This window comes from Tarenaya hassleriana, unplaced genomic scaffold, assembly GCF_000463585.1.
Source record: "Tarenaya hassleriana unplaced genomic scaffold, ASM46358v1 Cleome5, whole genome shotgun sequence".
Lineage (NCBI taxonomy): Eukaryota > Viridiplantae > Streptophyta > Magnoliopsida > Brassicales > Cleomaceae > Tarenaya > Tarenaya hassleriana.
In genome coordinates this window covers 1,976,197-1,992,786 of record NW_010967707.1, presented here as the reverse complement: position 1 = coordinate 1,992,786, position 16,590 = coordinate 1,976,197, and the positions used below count along the sequence as shown (strand labels likewise).

Sequence of the window (16,590 nt, the reverse complement as noted above, 5' to 3'; positions counted from 1 at the left end):
AACCGCGCGTCTGTTTCCGTACGATGTTTGGAAACTTTGCGAAGAATTCGGAATCCGCCATGGATGACGTCTTCCATGGTGTTCTACTCAGATTCTACGGAGAAGAAGGCGAAGGTTGCGCCGCTACAGGTGAATTCCATCGTTCTTTATTTTTGTGAACTATATGCTTCTCTGTGTCGTGTGCTTTGGACTGAGTTTGGTGTACTCCCCCCTGTCTGTGTTCTTCAGGAGACAAGAATGAGAGACAGATTTACACTGTACGCCAAGGGCGGTGACGGCGGCGGAGGCTGTTCCAGTATCCGTCGAAGCCGCACTGATCGCCGTGGAAGACCTGATGGTACTGTTCCATGGTATTATCTGCAATTATCGGTTCGAACAAAACATCAAACGTATGTTCAATGGCTGCATCGTTGTTTCCTGAAGTAATATTGAATTGTTGCTTGAAATGTCTGAGCCCGTTCTGTTGATAGATTGATAATGATTACACTTAGACAAGTTAAATTCACCCTTTTTGATGATGAATCAAAATCATGGGCTTTGAATGTTGTTTCTTGTGTTTGTGTTTCTCTGTTTGTACTTTGTTAAGGTGGTAATGGTGGGAGAGGAGGTGACGTAATTCTAGAGAGCACACACGCCATTTGGGATTTCAGCGGGCTTCAACCTCATGTTGTACGTATAATTTCTCCCTCTGGAAAAGATGCTTCATAGATTTGTCTTTCTGATACCGAAATCGGCAAATCTTTTGTGAGTTGAGTTCCGCAGAAATCTGGAAAAGGCGGTCCAGGATCTTCCAAGAACAGGATAGGGACCAGGGGAGAAGACAAGGTTCTAATCGATTGTTCATCTTTAGCTTTTCTGTTTGAATCTCTGATTATGCTGCTGCTACTTTTTCTTGTTTGATTACCATTTTCGAATATCTATACTATTATTCTGCATACTGAGATTTTGTCCCCTTTTTTTCACAGATTGTGCAAGTACCAGTCGGGACTGTGATTCATCTTGTGAAAGGTGAAATCACATCGCATGTTGAAGAGGACACGTCGAAAGATTTGGATCCATGGGAGCTTCCTGGGAGTCTGGCCGGAGATCCCGCAGCTGAGAACCCTGACGACATTCATCATGAAACTATTCCCAAAACCGATCATGTTGCTACAGCGAAAGAGGATTTACGTAGTCCAGTAAGTGCTCAAAAGGTTACCGAAGGTGATGGAGAAGATGACATGGATCAAATCATGTATAATGTTGCTGAATTAAGACACCAAGGTCAGAGAATAATCGTTGCTCGCGGCGGTGAAGGTGGTTTGGGAAGTATTTGCGCAACAAACGTTTGGAAAAGCAGCAAATCTGCGAAACCCGTGATCCATCAAAATAATCTCTCGAGCATAAATGATGAAGCTGCATCTGATGACGAAAACTTGAGTCTGAGGTCTGGTTTACCGGGTTCCGAATCCGTTCTGATACTCGAACTGAAGAGCATAGCTGATGTTGGCCTCGTCGGTATGCCAAACGCAGGGAAGAGCACCCTTCTCGGGGCATTATCCAGGGCTAAACCCCGTGTAGGACATTACGCGTTCACGACACTACGGCCCAACTTAGGTAATGTAAACTTCGAAGATTTCTCCATCACAGTTGCTGATATTCCAGGTCTCATAAAGGGTGCTCATCAGAACCGTGGATTAGGCCACAACTTTCTCCGACACATCGAACGCACCAAGGTTCTTGCATACGTAGTGGACTTGGCATCCGGACTTGATGGCCGGAAAGGGATCATGCCGTGGAGACAACTGAAGGATCTGGTGATGGAACTTGAGTTTCATCAAGAGGGTTTATCAGATCGACCTTCCTTGATCGTCGCGAATAAGATCGATGAGTCGGGCTCGGATCAAAGATTGGAAGAACTAGAGAGAAGGGTTCATGGAGTTTCGATCTTTCCGGTTTGTGCGGTTTTAGGAGAAGGTGTAGAAGAGCTTAAAGATGGTCTGAAGATGCTGGTGAATGGCGGTGATGATTCGGATAGATTACGGCTGGAGAATATCTGTGCTGACTAGTTCTGTTTCTTGTTTGTTGCCATGAGTTTGGTCCCTGAGATTTTCCGGTAACTTTCCGGCGACTAATTGGTGGAATATTTTACCGGAGGAAGTAGACTGAAACATTGTCATGGAATTCGACGTTTCATTGTCTTGTGATGTAGAAAGAGACATGAAGTTCGAGTTTTGTATTACAACAGATACAAAATCCATCTCTTGAAGTTCATCCGACCAAAATAAAATATCAGTTCTAGTTTCTGACATTATACCCAAAATACGACCGTTAAATAAAATAATCTATTTTTGTTTCCTTCTTCGAGTTTTCCATAACGGAAAGGTCACAAATAATTGCGAAAAAGGGCCAAGAAAATGCAATTTCCCCATCTTGAAAGGCCAAGGACCATTTGAGCCCACCTCCCCCCTCTACATTATTCCACGCAACCTATATATATATATATATATTATTTATTTGAAAAAACAATACCACGCAACTACATATATTAATTAGTGGAAAAACATAAACCCTCGGCGCATCGTCATATGACCGTCTCAAAAATAGAAATATTCATATTCCTTATAATATATTCGTACGGCATAATATAATACAAAGAAGATATACATTATACTTGTCGCTTAATATAGATAATTTTTTATTGTGAGTTGACTTATATATATAAATGCATGTGTATGTGTATGTATTAAAGCGGCATGCTTCATGCCTTTTTTTTAAAAAAAATCTGTTGCGGGTAGCAGGTAAATATCGATCTTTTTATTCTATGTAGAAACTTAGACTTTTGTGTATCAATTTGACTTATTGAAACTTTTAAATCATTCGGTTACTGAAAGACTATCATTTTTTGTTAAATTTATTTTTTTCGAAAGTAAATATAATAATAAAAAAAATTATTTTAGCTTCGTTATATTTTCTGTCTCTGTCAAAACACTAGATTTTTCAGTATCTGAAAAATTAATATCAATCTCTAAATCAATATGTATTTGTTGTAACTTCAACGGTATAATATTATATTATAAATACGGTATGAACTGCGAGCGAATCAGAGTAAAATATACCCTAAATGGAAAAAATATTATTATCCATTGGATTGGAGGTTTCCATGATGATGAGAATATCATAACCCCAACTCGTCTAATCTGACGAAGTAAATCCTTACTTTAATATTCTTTGGAACAAAAATAATATGGGCGTGTAAGATTCTGCCACGTGTACGGCTGATACAACACAAAATCTTGTTCTCCTCCATTATAAATAGCCAGCCGTTGCCACATACAAAAGCATCAGCAAGCAAAGAAGAAAAAGAAGAAGAAGAGATAATTGAAAGAAGAGAAAACAATGGCAGGCTCTAACTGTGGATGTGGCTCCAACTGCAGCTGCGGCGACTCTTGCAAGTAAGTCATCAAGTTCATATATATACACACGTTTATATATATATATATATATACACATATAATTAAGAAACTCGAATTTGCAAGATATGTTTAAGTACTACATGAAATCATATACATAAAATAACTAAAAAATATTGGGTTTTTTGAGATATTTTTCCTGCATAATTGAGTCGGAGACCACTTTTAGTTGGATAGATAATTTGAAAGAATTTAATACATATATTTAATGTATAATAATGAATGAAATAATTTAAATGTGTATGTGAAATACGAAGCTGCGAGAGGAACAACAACAAGAATGAGTGCGACAACTGCAGTTGTGGATCAAACTGCAGCTGCGGTTCTGGCTGCAAATGCTGAGTCACGATGAATCTCCAAACATCTTCTATATATATATATATATGTATATATATATGAAGAATGAAGATGGAAGTAATGTCTCTGAATATGTGTTTTTGAATAAAGCAATGGGCATAAGTTGCATGATTTGATAACTTTGCCTTTTGGTTTGTATTTCTGCTGCTTAATTTGCATTGTCAAATCTGTGTGGGTAATGTTCGTGTATGATTTTGTAACTTTTTATATTTGAGTTGTAAAATCTGAAGAAAAAAACTTAAGATTTGGTGTTGTTTGACTTTTGTGAGTGCTGTGGAATCATAAATTTTATATATTTTTTAATTTAACCATGATAAATAATCATACACATATACACGATTGGATGTTTGGAGCATCTGGGCCTTCTAGATTCAAGCCCATGGATCGAACACATTAGTTAACTCGAAAACAAATTCAAACAAAAACAACAGCTTTCAGAAATAGCAAGGCATGGATTCATGAACAAAGACACTTTGAAGAACACAGACGGCAGACCTAAATCTCAAAACTTCTCTTAAGCAAGCACAACCCTGGATCCAATTCAAGTAGTGACAGTGTGATTTGATTGATCATGGAGAAGTTGCTTAGGTATATCGGATTCGATTCCTACAACCCATAACAGGGAGAAGAAACTCAACATAATCGTTACAAGTGACTCCATATCTATACAAAGTGATTGGCTCTAAAGCTCTGCAACCCAAATCATAAATCAATGCATAGGAGGAAAGATCTGGGAACAAGGGGAAGCAACCATGTCTTGAATGTACCTTTTCGGATTGGTCGGATCAAGCTTCCAATGAGTCTCGCTCATATATATACATGCGTATATGTGCCAAGCTTAGCCACTTCCATCAAGTTGTCCGAGAGAAAGAAGATGAGCCATGTATTGCTGCTGCTACCACATTTCAAAAGGAGAAAAGGTTAGTCTTAGTCCAGAACAAGAAGAAACATGGTAAAGGGCCTAAAGGCACAAGGATTTTACCACATAAACAACCAACCAAGATGAAGAATACATACTCCATTATCAAAGCATACACGGCTTGAGGGCACCGGAATAGGATTCCAACCCATAAATTTCGCATCTTTCTACTTTTTTTCTCCCTAGTTCATCCGGAGTATAGACTCTGCTACATACAATGACTGTGTATAACTGCTAATTCCCTGAGTTTTCCTGCCTTTTTTTGGTACAAGGAATTGGGTATCATTTGGATGGAAATAGACACAAAATTTGCAAAAAAAAAAGAGAGAGAAGAGACTGATAAAGAAACTTACAGAGTGGTAAGCGTAAGGTGATTTCCCCTGACGCTCAAAATGCTTAGCCATTATGGAGAACTCGATCGGACCCCATTCCTCCGATTCAAAGCAATTCCCAAGCGCCGCTTTGTACAGCTATCCACCCCCACAACCATACCCATTTCAGGAGTTTGCATTTTACAACATCAAATCCCTTACTATATCATAATCCAATAATCCAAGCTAGCTGAAGAGAACATTACCTTGGCAGTGTCTGTAAGAAGCTCTGTGCCGGCTGGGTAAGATGCATAAAACTGATCCGCTCTCGAAAATCCTGCTCTTGTTCTGCCACATCCGAATCCATTAACCCCATCAAAGCGAGATGAATTTGGACAAGAAAAACATGCGAAATCAGAGAGACGACAAATCATAAGTGAAATTGCAATTTTTCGTAAAAGAAAAATGGAGATGAGAAGAAATGGATGGGAGAGAAGATACGTGTTGTTGGTATAGAAGAAAGTCAAAGCAGCAGTGAAGCAGTAGAATCCAGCGTAAGATACGATCCTTCGAGACTTCTGGATCTTGAGAATCTCTCTCAACACTTCGTACACCATCATCTTCTTCGCCGAGCTACGAAAACAGGAATAAAACCCTAGAAAAACCCGCCCAGTTGTTTTTAAATTATTTTTTATAAATATAAAAAAGTTCAAATATGAATTTTGGGCCAAGGCCCAATACCTCCGCCTCATAAGCTAATGGGCCTCCCTTGTTCATGTATATGTATGTAAACAAGTAGAGTCCATTCCATATGATTCTCTTTTCCTATATATATATATATATATATATATATATAATATTCAAATCACTTCATTGTACTATTTAGGTCACATCTAAGTTTCGGGTGTGTGATATTTTTTTCGTATTTAATTAAAGGAAAATGACATTTTTCTACACATACTTTGTAAAATGTGACCTTTTCTTACACGAATTTTTAATTTGACAAAAAACTACACCAAATTATCAAATTTGTCAAATTGATACACAAATTACCCAATTTAATTGCAATTTTCTACACAATCTGAAAACGGTGCAGTGTCCGTTAACCGCTGACGTGGCACGCCACGTAGCAGTTGACGTGGCACGCAACATAGATTTTTTGCCACATCAGCATGACACGCCGGATTTTTTTAAAAAAAATCCAAAAAATATGAAAAAAATCGAAATTTTAAAAAAAATTAAAAATAAAATAAATAAACAGCAAAATATATATATACATATATATTCATATCTATATACAAATAAAAATATAAATATATATACAAAATAAAAAAACATACACATATATATATACAAATATATATACATATACATACAAACAAATATATTTATATATACATATACATATATAAATACATATATATGTATATATATACATATACATACATACATACATACATATATATACATAATAAAAAATATATATGTATATATGTAGGAGTATATATGTTTATATTTGTATTTGTATATAGATATGAATATATATGTATATGTATGTGTATTTTTTTGCTTTTTATTTTTTATATATGTATATATATAAATATACTTGTATGTATGTATATGCATATATATTTGTATAAATGCATGTATATATGTGTATATTTTTATTTGATATATATAGAAATATATATACATAGAAGTATTTATATTTATATTTGTATTTATATGTGGATATGAATATATATATATATGATTTTTTTTATTTTGTATATATGTATGTATGTATATGCATATGTATATATATACATATATATGTATATGTATATATAAATATATTTGTTTATATGTATATGTATATATATTTGTATAGATGTTTGTATATATATGTGTATGTTTTTTTATTTTGTATATATATTTATATTTTTATTTGTATATAGATATGAATATATATGTATATATATATTTTGCTGTTTATTTATTTTACTTTTATTTTTTTTTAAATCGATTTTTTTTTCATATTTTTTCGGAATTTTTTTAAAAATCCGACGTGGCATGCTAATGTGGCAAAAAATCTATGTGGCGTGCCACGTCAGCCGCCACGTGGCGTACCACGTCAGCCGCCACGTGGCGTACCACATCAGCATTTAACGGACACTTAACACCGTTTTCGTATTGTGTAGGAAATTGCAGTTAAATTGGATAGTTCGTGTATCAATTTGGCACATTTGATAATTTGGTGTAGTCTTTTATCAAATTAAAAATTCGTGTATGAAAAGGTCACATCTTACAGAGTCGAAAATGTCATTTTCTCTCTAATAAAAAAATATTGGTTGTTTTTTCGATGTTTCCTTACGTTTTCGATAAAACCCTCTCGTAAAAGTATTTTAACAATGTTTTCGGTGATGTTAGTCGATGCTATCCGAACCGTTCCTGATGATCTTATAGGCAACTCTAAAACGTGCTTATGCTTAGTGATGTGAAATTGGGTTGGGTTTATCCACTAAACCCAACCCAATAATTATATTTAGAACAATTATTTGGTCATTTTTATTTAATGGGTTTAATGGACTTAACCCATTAAAACCATGGGCTTACAAAATTAGCCTAATTAGCCCAATTAACCCACCATACAATAATCATTTTATTTTAATTCTGAAAATCCAACTTCTACAAACCCTAATTCTCTAACCTCTCAAACAACGTTTTTTCCTTTTTTTCCAAATCACCAACAAAGTGATCCAGATTCTTCCTTTGATAAGTTGCGATTCTTGTCGAGTTTCATCTGCATTTTCATTTTCATTTTCGAAAAGGTAAATCTAAACTTTGACATGTTATTCTGTTCAATTTCGCTTATAAGCAGTCTGTTAATTTATGAGGTATAGATTTTGTTCGTATTTTTGCCGCGGCTGTTGTCTTTCTACTTTCTGATTTAGTGTTTGTTCTTGAATTTAAGATATGATTTTTCTGTGAGATAGTGGAATCATACAATTGTTGGCTTCAATTATATTTTATAATTCAGGATTTTGTTCTTAGGTATATGGGTTTTGGTCTTTAGTGGCGCATGCAATATGTTCGACTAAATGTTTGAACGAAATAGGCACATATTTCATCTGGGTTGGGCTCGAATTCGTGGAATTTCTTGTAAAAACCCTAGCTTTGGTTCGGGTTTGTGGGCCGTCTGGGAAGTGAGCTCCTGATTGGAAACCCTAGTTTGTGTGTTCGTCCTTCAGATTAACTTGCTCGCCTTGTTCGATTTGGTAATTGGATTATGGTGATTGTTTGTTCGCTCGATTCTGGTTTTTTCTGCTTCTATTTGAATTTGCATTTCGTCTTGTGTGCTCGCTAGTTTTTTTTTGGTGTAAAATGTTAATGTATAGATCAAAAGAACCGTTTGTTGTACATGTCAGCCTCTTGATTCCGCAAAAGTAGGACACCCATGCCAAGTGGTAGCTAAATCAGCTCAATAGCTGTTACAGTAATATTTGTTATCGCTAATGGTTGCTAACGGATGCTCTCTGTCAGATAAAACCAATCTTCAAGGCAGCTTTTGTCTTGCTGTTTTTCACCCCTGTCAATGGAGATGAGAGTGTCCCTCATGGTGCGGTCGATTTGCTTGATAATCTCCATTTCGGTCCGTTTCTTTCCGTTAAAAATCCGGTTATTTCGTTCTTTCCACACCTGATAAAGGGTGGATTGCAGCAGCAACTTTGAGTTCATCCGTCTGTGTCGGCTTCCATCCTTGGCTCGCTCAGTTAACCAACTATGACATTGTAGAACAGGTGGGTATGGGTTTCCTCTGCCATTTCGCAGAGGACACATTGTGTCTCCGTTCTGAGTCCCCAACTTGCCAAGCGGTCCTTTGTTGGCAACTTCTGTAGAATTATCTCCCAATGCAAGAACCCAAAACGCGGTACTGTTATTGTGCTAGCTAGTTGTTATTGTGATTTGAATTAGCTCTACTAGTTTAGATCTGGAATTTATATTCGCGATTCACCTTTGTGTATAGTTTCAGCCTTACTTGATATGTTTGAAAAATATGAACTTTGGTGTCTGCCGTACTATTCATTCTCTAATGGTCTTTGCTTCTATATGTTTGCTTGAGTGGGTTACGTATTCAGGTGCCTATGTTTTTTCCCCTGATATGCTTGTAATGGATCTTCGTGATCTGCCCCTTTCGTTGTTCTGAATCCACAGTTGGAGGGGAAGTCTCGACTGATCTTGTAAAGATCTCTGTGGGCGATCGGTTCCATTCAACCCTTCACATGCTCGTTCTCGTAACATCCGTTGAGTTCTGTGAATCCGATGCGAAGAATCGAATGTTCCATTTGAATTCAATCTGATTCAATATTAGGGATTTTGCAGGAGATGCAGGTTTTGCTAAAGGACATAGTCCCAGCGGCTCAGAACAACATAAACACGGCTTTCATCATCCTCGAAAAGGGCAAACCGAGTCCTGGACCAAACGGGAAGACATGTTTGGTCCTGGCGGCAGACCAGACAGCAGCGGTTCACACGCAGTTGTGGGGCAACGAGTGCGAAGCCTTCGAGCCAGGGGACATAGTGAGGCTAACCAGTGGTATATTCTCTTATGTCCGAAACCATGGACTCGTTCTCAGAGCCGGGAAGAGAGGGAAGATGGAGAAGACAGGAGAGTTTGCGATGGTGTTTGTTGAAACTCCAAACATGAGCGAGATCCATTGGAAGCTTGATCCGACCAATCCCAAGAGGTACATTCAAGAGATGGTCGCTTCCCCTTATTCTCAGATCTTTCCTCCTATGCGTTGATTGATGATTTGGGTTGCAGAGCTTTGAATCCAATCGCTTTGTACAGACATGATAACGCTTATACATGTTGGTAAAGAAAAATATTGTATTTTTTCGAATCAAAATTAAGCAAATTCAAAACTTTGATTCCGGAAAAATCGAATACACAATTAACAATGACTTCCTGATACGTTGAAGACATATTTAAACTCACAGAAACTATCACGACTTGGAAAAAAAAAGTAAGCACCTTTCATGCGTTCCAGCAAAGGGTTGAAAACACTGACGATAAACACAAATTCAGCATCACATTATTCACAAGCTTGAAGCTTTTGGTTTTTTTTATTTATTTATTAACGAAACGATACAAACGAGTTCGAGGCCTGGACATCACCGCCAGAGAAACGAGGGGTCTTGCTTCCGACAGATCTCTCTACTCGTAATCTCTGTGGTGGCGCTTCCTGCATTTCTTCTCAGACCGCTTAGAAGAACCCCTTCCAGCACGTGGGCCATCGCCGCCAGAGAAACTGCCATCGGAATCAGAAGAAGCTGCCACCTTGCTCCTCCGCTTTTGTCGTCTATCGTCAGTGTCCACCGAGACTTCTGAATCAGATTCATCTGAATAGTTATGTCGGCTTCTCCTTCTACTCTTCTCCCTCCTACTCTTTCTCCCATGCCGCCTTCTATCAGCATCCTTGTCCGAAGACTCATCATCCTCCCTCTTTCTTCTTCTCCTGTCCTTTCTTCTCTTACTCTTATTTTCATCCTCATCATCTGAATCCCTAGTACTTCCCCTCTTGTGAGCCTTCCTCTTCTTCGATCTCCGCCTCCTCTCCCTATCTCCTGAATCAGAATCAGATTCATCTGATGAATCAGAATCCATGTCTTTCTTCCTCGTCGATGATTGCTTCTTGCCACTCCCCTTCTTCCCATACCTCTCCGCTATAATTTTCTCAATCTCTGAATCAACCTCGGAATCAGAACTCTCGCTGTCCTCTTCCTCCTCTTCGCTACTCTCGTCAGCCTTGGCCCCACCCTTGCCAACACTGCTCTTGATTTTCTCCAACCCTGACATAACTGCAGCCTCAATCTCTGCAGGGTCTTTCTCCTTATCCTCCTTAACACTCAGAAAGTTCCTACACTGAAAAGTCAAGTGCCCAACACGGCCACACTTCTTACAAGCACCACGAGCCTCGTCATTGTTCGAGCCAGTTATACGGGCTAGCGCCAACAGACCCTGAAAGCTTGCATATGCGTTCTCAGGATCTGCGGATTTCTGCTGGGTGTTCTTCGGTTCATCTTTGTTGGTGGGCGCGTAAGGATCATATCCAATCGCACTCTGCCATATACCGTGGGTCTGCAAAGCTGCACTGCTATGGACCCGGTTGTTTGCAGGCATACGAACCCTCCCTGCTGTGGCCGGCATCTTCTCGAAACCCTAAAATCTCTCCTTTTTATAACCTGTAAACGAAACCCTAAAATGTCATAATCTGAAAGAAAGTAAGCAATAGATTCTACCAACTCGGAATTATCCCCAAATTAATCCAATCGAATTCCCAACTAAACATAAAGCGAGGGAAATTTCAACCCAAGATCATCAAAACCCATATACAAATTCGCTGGTTGACATACAACGTTCTAGGGTTCCAATTACGACTGCAGCCGATTGATTAAAAACAGAAACGGAAGAAACATTTACCAGGTCTGACAGAATAACCCTAACGGAGGAGTATCCTGTGCCGATGGAAAAAGAAGAGCGAGAGAGACGAAGTCCTCTCCGATTCTGTCCAGAGAGAGAGAGAGAGAGACCCAGCATCCGGACATTTGTGCACTAATTTCTGCAATGTAAAAAAAAGGAAACCGCCTTTAGTTTTTTCCTTTTTGCAGGTTTGCCCCAATACTTCTGAGATTCTTCCATTTAAACCCCTAAAATATTGTTTCACTGTTTTGTTGGAAATAGTTATTGCTTTCAAATATTAATGTATTCGAATAATATTTTTAGTGCCAAACAATGTCATTAAATGGGTTCCTGAATTGTTTAAGAGAACGTTCAATTTTTATTTTCCATAAACATTAAGATGTGCCACGTGTCAAACAAGCGTTGTGCGGACACCTGTTTATGTGGGTCCCAGAAGGCCGTTCGAAAGCACAAGTCAAACAAACGGTCGGGCAATCGCGTTTACACCCTCCGGATATGTGTCCGTTATAATTAAGTGTGGAAGTTTCTGTTCGTTTCTTCATAATTGAATCGAATCGAAAAATATAGTATTTTTTTCAATTCGCATCATTTTAAATTTCTGAACGGTATTATTTTTAGAAAACCGAATTTTTTAGAACCAAAATTGAACCGAACTAAATTCTAAAAATCCCGAAAAATTGTACAATTTTAAAGAAAATCTATCTTTAAAAAAAAACCAGAACCAAGACAAACCGAATCGATATAATATAAAAATCGAGTGGTATCTATTTTTATAAAACCGATATATTATCGTCCTGAACCCGAACCGATTCTTGAAACGTCCAACTTATAATTAAATTTAAAGCTAGGAGATGTTGAGCCAAAAACATTTTTAGAAAGAAAAAACTACCCCTAAATACGCAGTCATTGTAATGGTTCATAATACGACATGTAAAATAATTAATTATATACATGAAATCCATGAGTCACTTTCAATCTCTTTTAGTTTTCTGGTATTTTAGTTCGCGATTCAAGTTTTGAAAACTTTTATGTGACTAAGAATTATAAGAATAAGTATTTTTTGTTTTTGTTTTATATTTTCATTGGGATATAATGAGTTGTATTATACCATTTGTTGCTCTTATATTGGATAGGTCCCGTGAGTTGTGACTAAAAATTTTCCGGTATCTGCAACATTATATGTCTTGTATGATTCAAAACCACAATAAATAAGTAATAATTTAGAGAACGATATTCGTTTAAAAGTTTTATCTTTGTCATTAAATATGCATGCCCAGAAATATGACCATGACGTCATAATCAAATGTGAAACTAGAGGCAGAACTTGTAAGTTTGTAACTAAGGAAACATTACAAGAAAAGGGATATTTAGTTGGGTGGGAAGATCGTGTCACGGGCATTATTTGATTCCAGATTTTGAAATATATGAATCTTAAAATATACCATTTTTGTGCAAATTGGATTCATTTAATTTTTAAAACCATTATCCACATGGGTTTTTTTTTTTTTTTTTTTTTTTGCAATTTGCGTTTTTTACACCTTGCAATTTGCATTCTCTTTCGTTTTTCTTTGTTGACTTCAACAAGCCACGACAAAAAAATTTAAAAAAAAATATCATTTTTTAAGTGTTGAAAACACATCGATCACAAAAACATTGGGAACTCGCAACGGTTGAAACTTCAACACTTCCAAAAAAAACTAACTATTTACTTTTAAACGGTTCGGATATGATTCTAATTATAACTACAAGTGAATAAAATGCGGAATTATAATAAAAAAAGAAAAAAAATCCATTATTCCAATGTATCATTAAAATTTTTTCAAGATGATTCATATTTAGTATGCATGGTATCCTCGAAAATACACGCAAATTGAAGATTTTCACGTGAATGGAATGCATGCATCTTCCTAAAATCCCACCGAAAAAAAAAAATCAAATATTTTATAAAAATGCAATTGATACATAATATCAATAAACACGTGAAGCAAAGGAAATTGCTGTCACGTGAAAGAAGCTAAAGCAAACGAAAGAAAATTATGTTTTCCACTTCTCCGTTTCATATTAGAGCCACGATTTTATGAATGTTCTAAGTCAATGAATCATATTTATCGTTACAAAAAAAAAATGAAACATATTTATATTTGAAATATAAGGACAATGTGAATATCGCAACCCCGATATTGATATTCTAATCTTGAAAAATGGCATACGTCGTATAATTTAGTAATTTCAATATCGAGTTACGACGGGTTTTTTTTTAAAGGTGTACATTTAAAGGATAGTTCGATCATATAACATATATATATATATATATATATATATATATATACCATTTTTTTGTGCATCGAGGAGTACAAAATAAGGGAGAATCTAATGGCCGAGAACGACTTAACGCCCGAGTGGAGACTCATCCTTTCTGACGTCATCTTCTCTTCTTCCTACCCAAAAAAGAAACTTAATTAAAAAAAAGAAAGAAAGAATTTTGATTTTCGGGAAAGAAAGATCGATGACGATGACAAAACTAATTAACAGCGAAAATAAATTAAAATTATTTTAAGAGAGAGAGATGGGCTTTAAGGTGGGACCGTACGCCATTAATGCCATCTCCCGGCCTCTCTCTCTCTATCTCTTCTGTTTCTGGGTGAAAAGGTTAAAACAAAAAGAAGGGGGGCCGTGAAGAATTACTTCTTCGTTTGCTAGTTGGTGGGAGTCTTGCTTCTTTTTTTTTTTTTTTTTTGCTTTATATTTGTTTTGCCACCAGAAAAGTTGATTGATTTGATCATGCATGCATTTCGGATAAAAGTTGTAAATCTTTTGTTTTTCCCTTTTTTTTCCCGACAAGTGGATCTGTTTCTGTCTCGCTTTTACATTGATATAAAGTCTTGGTTATTGTATTCAATGTTTCTGAAATATAGGAAAGAGGTGTGCAGAGCTTTGGTTGTATCTGAAGTTCGTCGAGGGTCATCCATGGGGATTTGCATGAGTGCCCGGGTCAAAGCTGAGAGTCCAGGTAAGACAGGTACTTCAAAGTTTCATGCTTTTTTTTCATAATCTCTTTTGCTAACTGATCAAATTCTCGAATTTGGATTATAAAAAATAGAAACTTTCTGGTTTCAGCGTGGATACTGTTCTTCGCTTTGTCTTGTTTTCTTCTTGGGTCTTGATATGTCTGGTTTTTGAGTTGTGGGATCTTTCCCCTCTGCTCCATCACGACAAGATCCTGTTTGAACTTTGGAAAGCTAAAACTTGTTTCTCTGTCTGAAAATCTCTGATATTTCCATTGGAGGTTAGGTTTTTGGTGGTTGGAATGTAACGGCATTAGCCTCTCAGTTAGGCAAATGTTTTTCGACAAATCTATGCACATTACTAATATTTCCGAAAGTTGTCCTCTTTCTCGTTGAATCAATTCACGGCTTTTGTTTTCAGAACATATAGGCCAAAGGGCATGATAATGCAGAGATTTCTGATTCAGACAAGCTATTGAGATCCTTTCAAACCATTTATAGGCAAATGCTTATTGGGGGAAAAAAATGTGAAACTTAACGTTTGTTTCGGTGGGTGTGTAGGAGGAAGTCCTAAGTACATGAGCTCGGATGGGAACGACAAGGGAAGTTTAGGCAGCAAGTCTTCTTCCATGTCAGTTCGGCCGACTCCACGGACAGAGGGCGAGATCCTGCAGTCACCAAACCTCAAGAGTTTCGGCTTTTCCGATCTCAAAACCGCAACACGGAATTTCAGACCAGACAGCGTGCTTGGTGAAGGTGGCTTCGGTTGTGTTTTCAAGGGATGGATTGATGAGGTGGCTCTCACCGCCACGAAACCAGGCACCGGTATGGTTATAGCCGTCAAAAGGCTTAACCAAGATGGTTGGCAAGGTCACAAGGAGTGGCTGGTAAGCTAAAAGCTAGTTCTTGTTTACTTCTTGCTGTATTAGCTTTGCCTGTGGATCGTCTGAAAAGGGTTTCTGTTCCATCGTTGTTGCAGGCCGAAGTGAATTACCTTGGGCAGTTTTCTCATCGTCATCTCATGAAGTTGATCGGTTATTGCTTGGAGGACGAGCATCGGCTTCTTGTCTACGAGTTCATGCCTCGGGGAAGCTTGGAGAATCATCTTTTCAGGAGTATGTTCTTCGTCTTCGTTAATCCCCAGATGCTGTCAAAGCTAAAACCTTTGTTTAATATTCGCAACATTCGAATTGATTTCGGTTTCAGGGGGGTCGTATTTCCAACCCTTGTCTTGGAATCTCCGGTTGAAAGTGGCTCTTGGGGCGGCAAAAGGCCTTGCCTTTCTCCACAGTGCCGAGACTCGAGTGATATACCGCGACTTCAAGACTTCCAACATCCTTCTTGATTCGGTATATTTCAACTTTTTCACAATCAATGACGTGATTCTCACGAAAAAACCGCAAAAGTTTCAAGCTTTATGATGAAAAAACCGTCTTCGACATGGCCACAGGACTACAATGCAAAGCTTTCTGACTTCGGGTTGGCCAAGGACGGGCCAACGGATGATAAAAGCCACGTCTCTACACGGGTCATGGGTACCTACGGATATGCAGCTCCTGAATATCTTGCCACCGGTCAGTTCCAAACTAGTTTCAGATCATTATTTCTGTCATCGGTTTCTTCTTCTTCTTCTTCTTCTTCTTACTGAATCTGAAACTTTCCACAGGTCATTTGACAACAAAGAGCGATGTCTATAGCTTCGGGGTTGTGCTTCTGGAGATGTTGTCTGGACGGCGAGCTGTGGACAAGAACCGTCCAACCGGAGAGCACAACCTCGTCGAGTGGGCGAAACCATACCTTGCAAACAAAAGAAGGGTATTCCGGGTTATTGACAACCGGCTCCAAGATCAGTACTCCATGGAAGAAGCACATAAGGTGGCTACTCTCGCCATGAGATGCCTATCCACGGAAATTAAGCTCAGACCAAACATGAAAGAGGTTGTCTCGCATCTCGAACAGATCCAATCTCTTAACGCCGCGAGGAGGGAGAGGAGGACGCGAAGGAGCAGTGACAGTGTTATCGCCAAGAAAGCGAAGGTCGGTTATGGTCAGCCATCGCCTATGGCTGGCGGCAAAGGGCCCG

General features: G+C 37.8%; 5 protein-coding genes across 28 annotated transcripts in view; 3 read left to right on the top strand and 2 right to left on the bottom strand.

Moving 5' to 3' along the window:
- The window catches only part of LOC104826328 (probable GTP-binding protein OBGM, mitochondrial), a 2,533-nt gene extending 269 nt beyond the window's left edge, over nt 1-2,264 (top strand). Inside the window, exons 2-6 of one of the 2 annotated variants that reach the window (XM_010558969.1) lie at nt 1-129; nt 229-337; nt 587-669; nt 763-825; nt 966-2,264. In XM_010558969.1, coding sequence (XP_010557271.1) covers nt 1-129; nt 229-337; nt 587-669; nt 763-825; nt 966-2,048 — 1,467 coding nt within the window. In that variant the 3' untranslated portion in view covers nt 2,049-2,264. Of the gene's footprint in view, nt 130-228; nt 390-586; nt 670-762; nt 826-965 lie in introns of those variants that run through there. The other variant, XM_010558970.1, reaches the window with a different exon arrangement.
- A 1,526-nt stretch (nt 2,265-3,790) lies between these two features.
- On the bottom strand, nt 3,791-5,687 carry LOC104826327. 11 transcript variants are annotated; one of them, XR_773740.2, is made up of 5 exons: nt 5,541-5,687; nt 5,306-5,387; nt 5,082-5,198; nt 4,792-4,984; nt 3,791-4,701 (listed from the first exon to the last, which is right to left on the bottom strand). XR_773740.2 is itself a non-coding variant. In XM_010558965.2 (4 exons), exons 1-4 carry the CDS (start codon nt 5,657-5,659, stop codon nt 4,648-4,650), a joined length of 375 nt encoding a protein of 124 aa, XP_010557267.1. In that variant the 5' UTR covers nt 5,660-5,687; the 3' UTR covers nt 3,791-4,647. The 11 variants fall into 11 exon arrangements, 3 of the variants coding, with proteins under 3 accessions (XP_010557267.1, XP_010557269.1, XP_010557270.1); XR_773743.2 differs by having other exon boundaries at nt 3,791-4,698; XR_773744.2 differs by having other exon boundaries at nt 3,791-4,704; nt 4,827-4,984.
- Nucleotides 5,688-7,700: 2,013 nt separating this feature from the next.
- On the top strand, nt 7,701-9,914 carry LOC104826323 (SOSS complex subunit B homolog). 11 transcript variants are annotated; one of them, XM_010558954.2, is made up of 3 exons: nt 7,701-7,849; nt 8,562-8,670; nt 9,402-9,914. In XM_010558954.2, exons 2-3 carry the CDS (start codon nt 8,614-8,616, stop codon nt 9,822-9,824), a joined length of 480 nt encoding a protein of 159 aa, XP_010557256.1. In that variant the 5' UTR covers nt 7,701-7,849; nt 8,562-8,613; the 3' UTR covers nt 9,825-9,914. The 11 variants fall into 11 exon arrangements, with proteins under 11 accessions (XP_010557256.1, XP_010557264.1, XP_010557265.1 ...); XM_019204114.1 differs by lacking the exon at nt 7,701-7,849 and adding an exon at nt 7,877-8,296; XM_010558957.2 differs by lacking the exon at nt 7,701-7,849 and adding an exon at nt 9,234-9,322 and having other exon boundaries at nt 8,577-8,818.
- Nucleotides 9,915-10,013: 99 nt separating this feature from the next.
- LOC104826325 (CAX-interacting protein 4-like) lies at nt 10,014-11,637 on the bottom strand. The gene is made up of 2 exons (XM_010558964.2): nt 11,503-11,637; nt 10,014-11,264 (listed from the first exon to the last, which is right to left on the bottom strand). The coding sequence occupies exon 2, from the start codon at nt 11,227-11,229 to the stop codon at nt 10,237-10,239; it is 993 nt and encodes a 330-aa protein (XP_010557266.1). The 5' UTR covers nt 11,230-11,264; nt 11,503-11,637; the 3' UTR covers nt 10,014-10,236.
- Nucleotides 11,638-14,124: 2,487 nt separating this feature from the next.
- LOC104826322 (protein kinase APK1A, chloroplastic-like) overlaps nt 14,125-16,590 on the top strand; it is a 2,777-nt gene continuing 311 nt past the window's right edge. The window contains exons 1-7 of one of the 3 annotated variants that reach the window (XM_010558951.2): nt 14,125-14,205; nt 14,418-14,512; nt 15,069-15,394; nt 15,487-15,622; nt 15,714-15,856; nt 15,958-16,081; nt 16,174-16,575. In XM_010558951.2, the coding sequence (XP_010557253.2) occupies nt 14,470-14,512; nt 15,069-15,394; nt 15,487-15,622; nt 15,714-15,856; nt 15,958-16,081; nt 16,174-16,575 (1,174 nt within the window). In that variant the 5' untranslated portion in view covers nt 14,125-14,205; nt 14,418-14,469. Of the gene's footprint in view, nt 14,206-14,282; nt 14,305-14,417; nt 14,522-15,068; nt 15,395-15,486; nt 15,623-15,713; nt 15,857-15,957; nt 16,082-16,173; nt 16,576-16,590 lie in introns of those variants that run through there. The other 2 variants (XM_010558953.1, XM_019204113.1) reach the window with 2 other exon arrangements.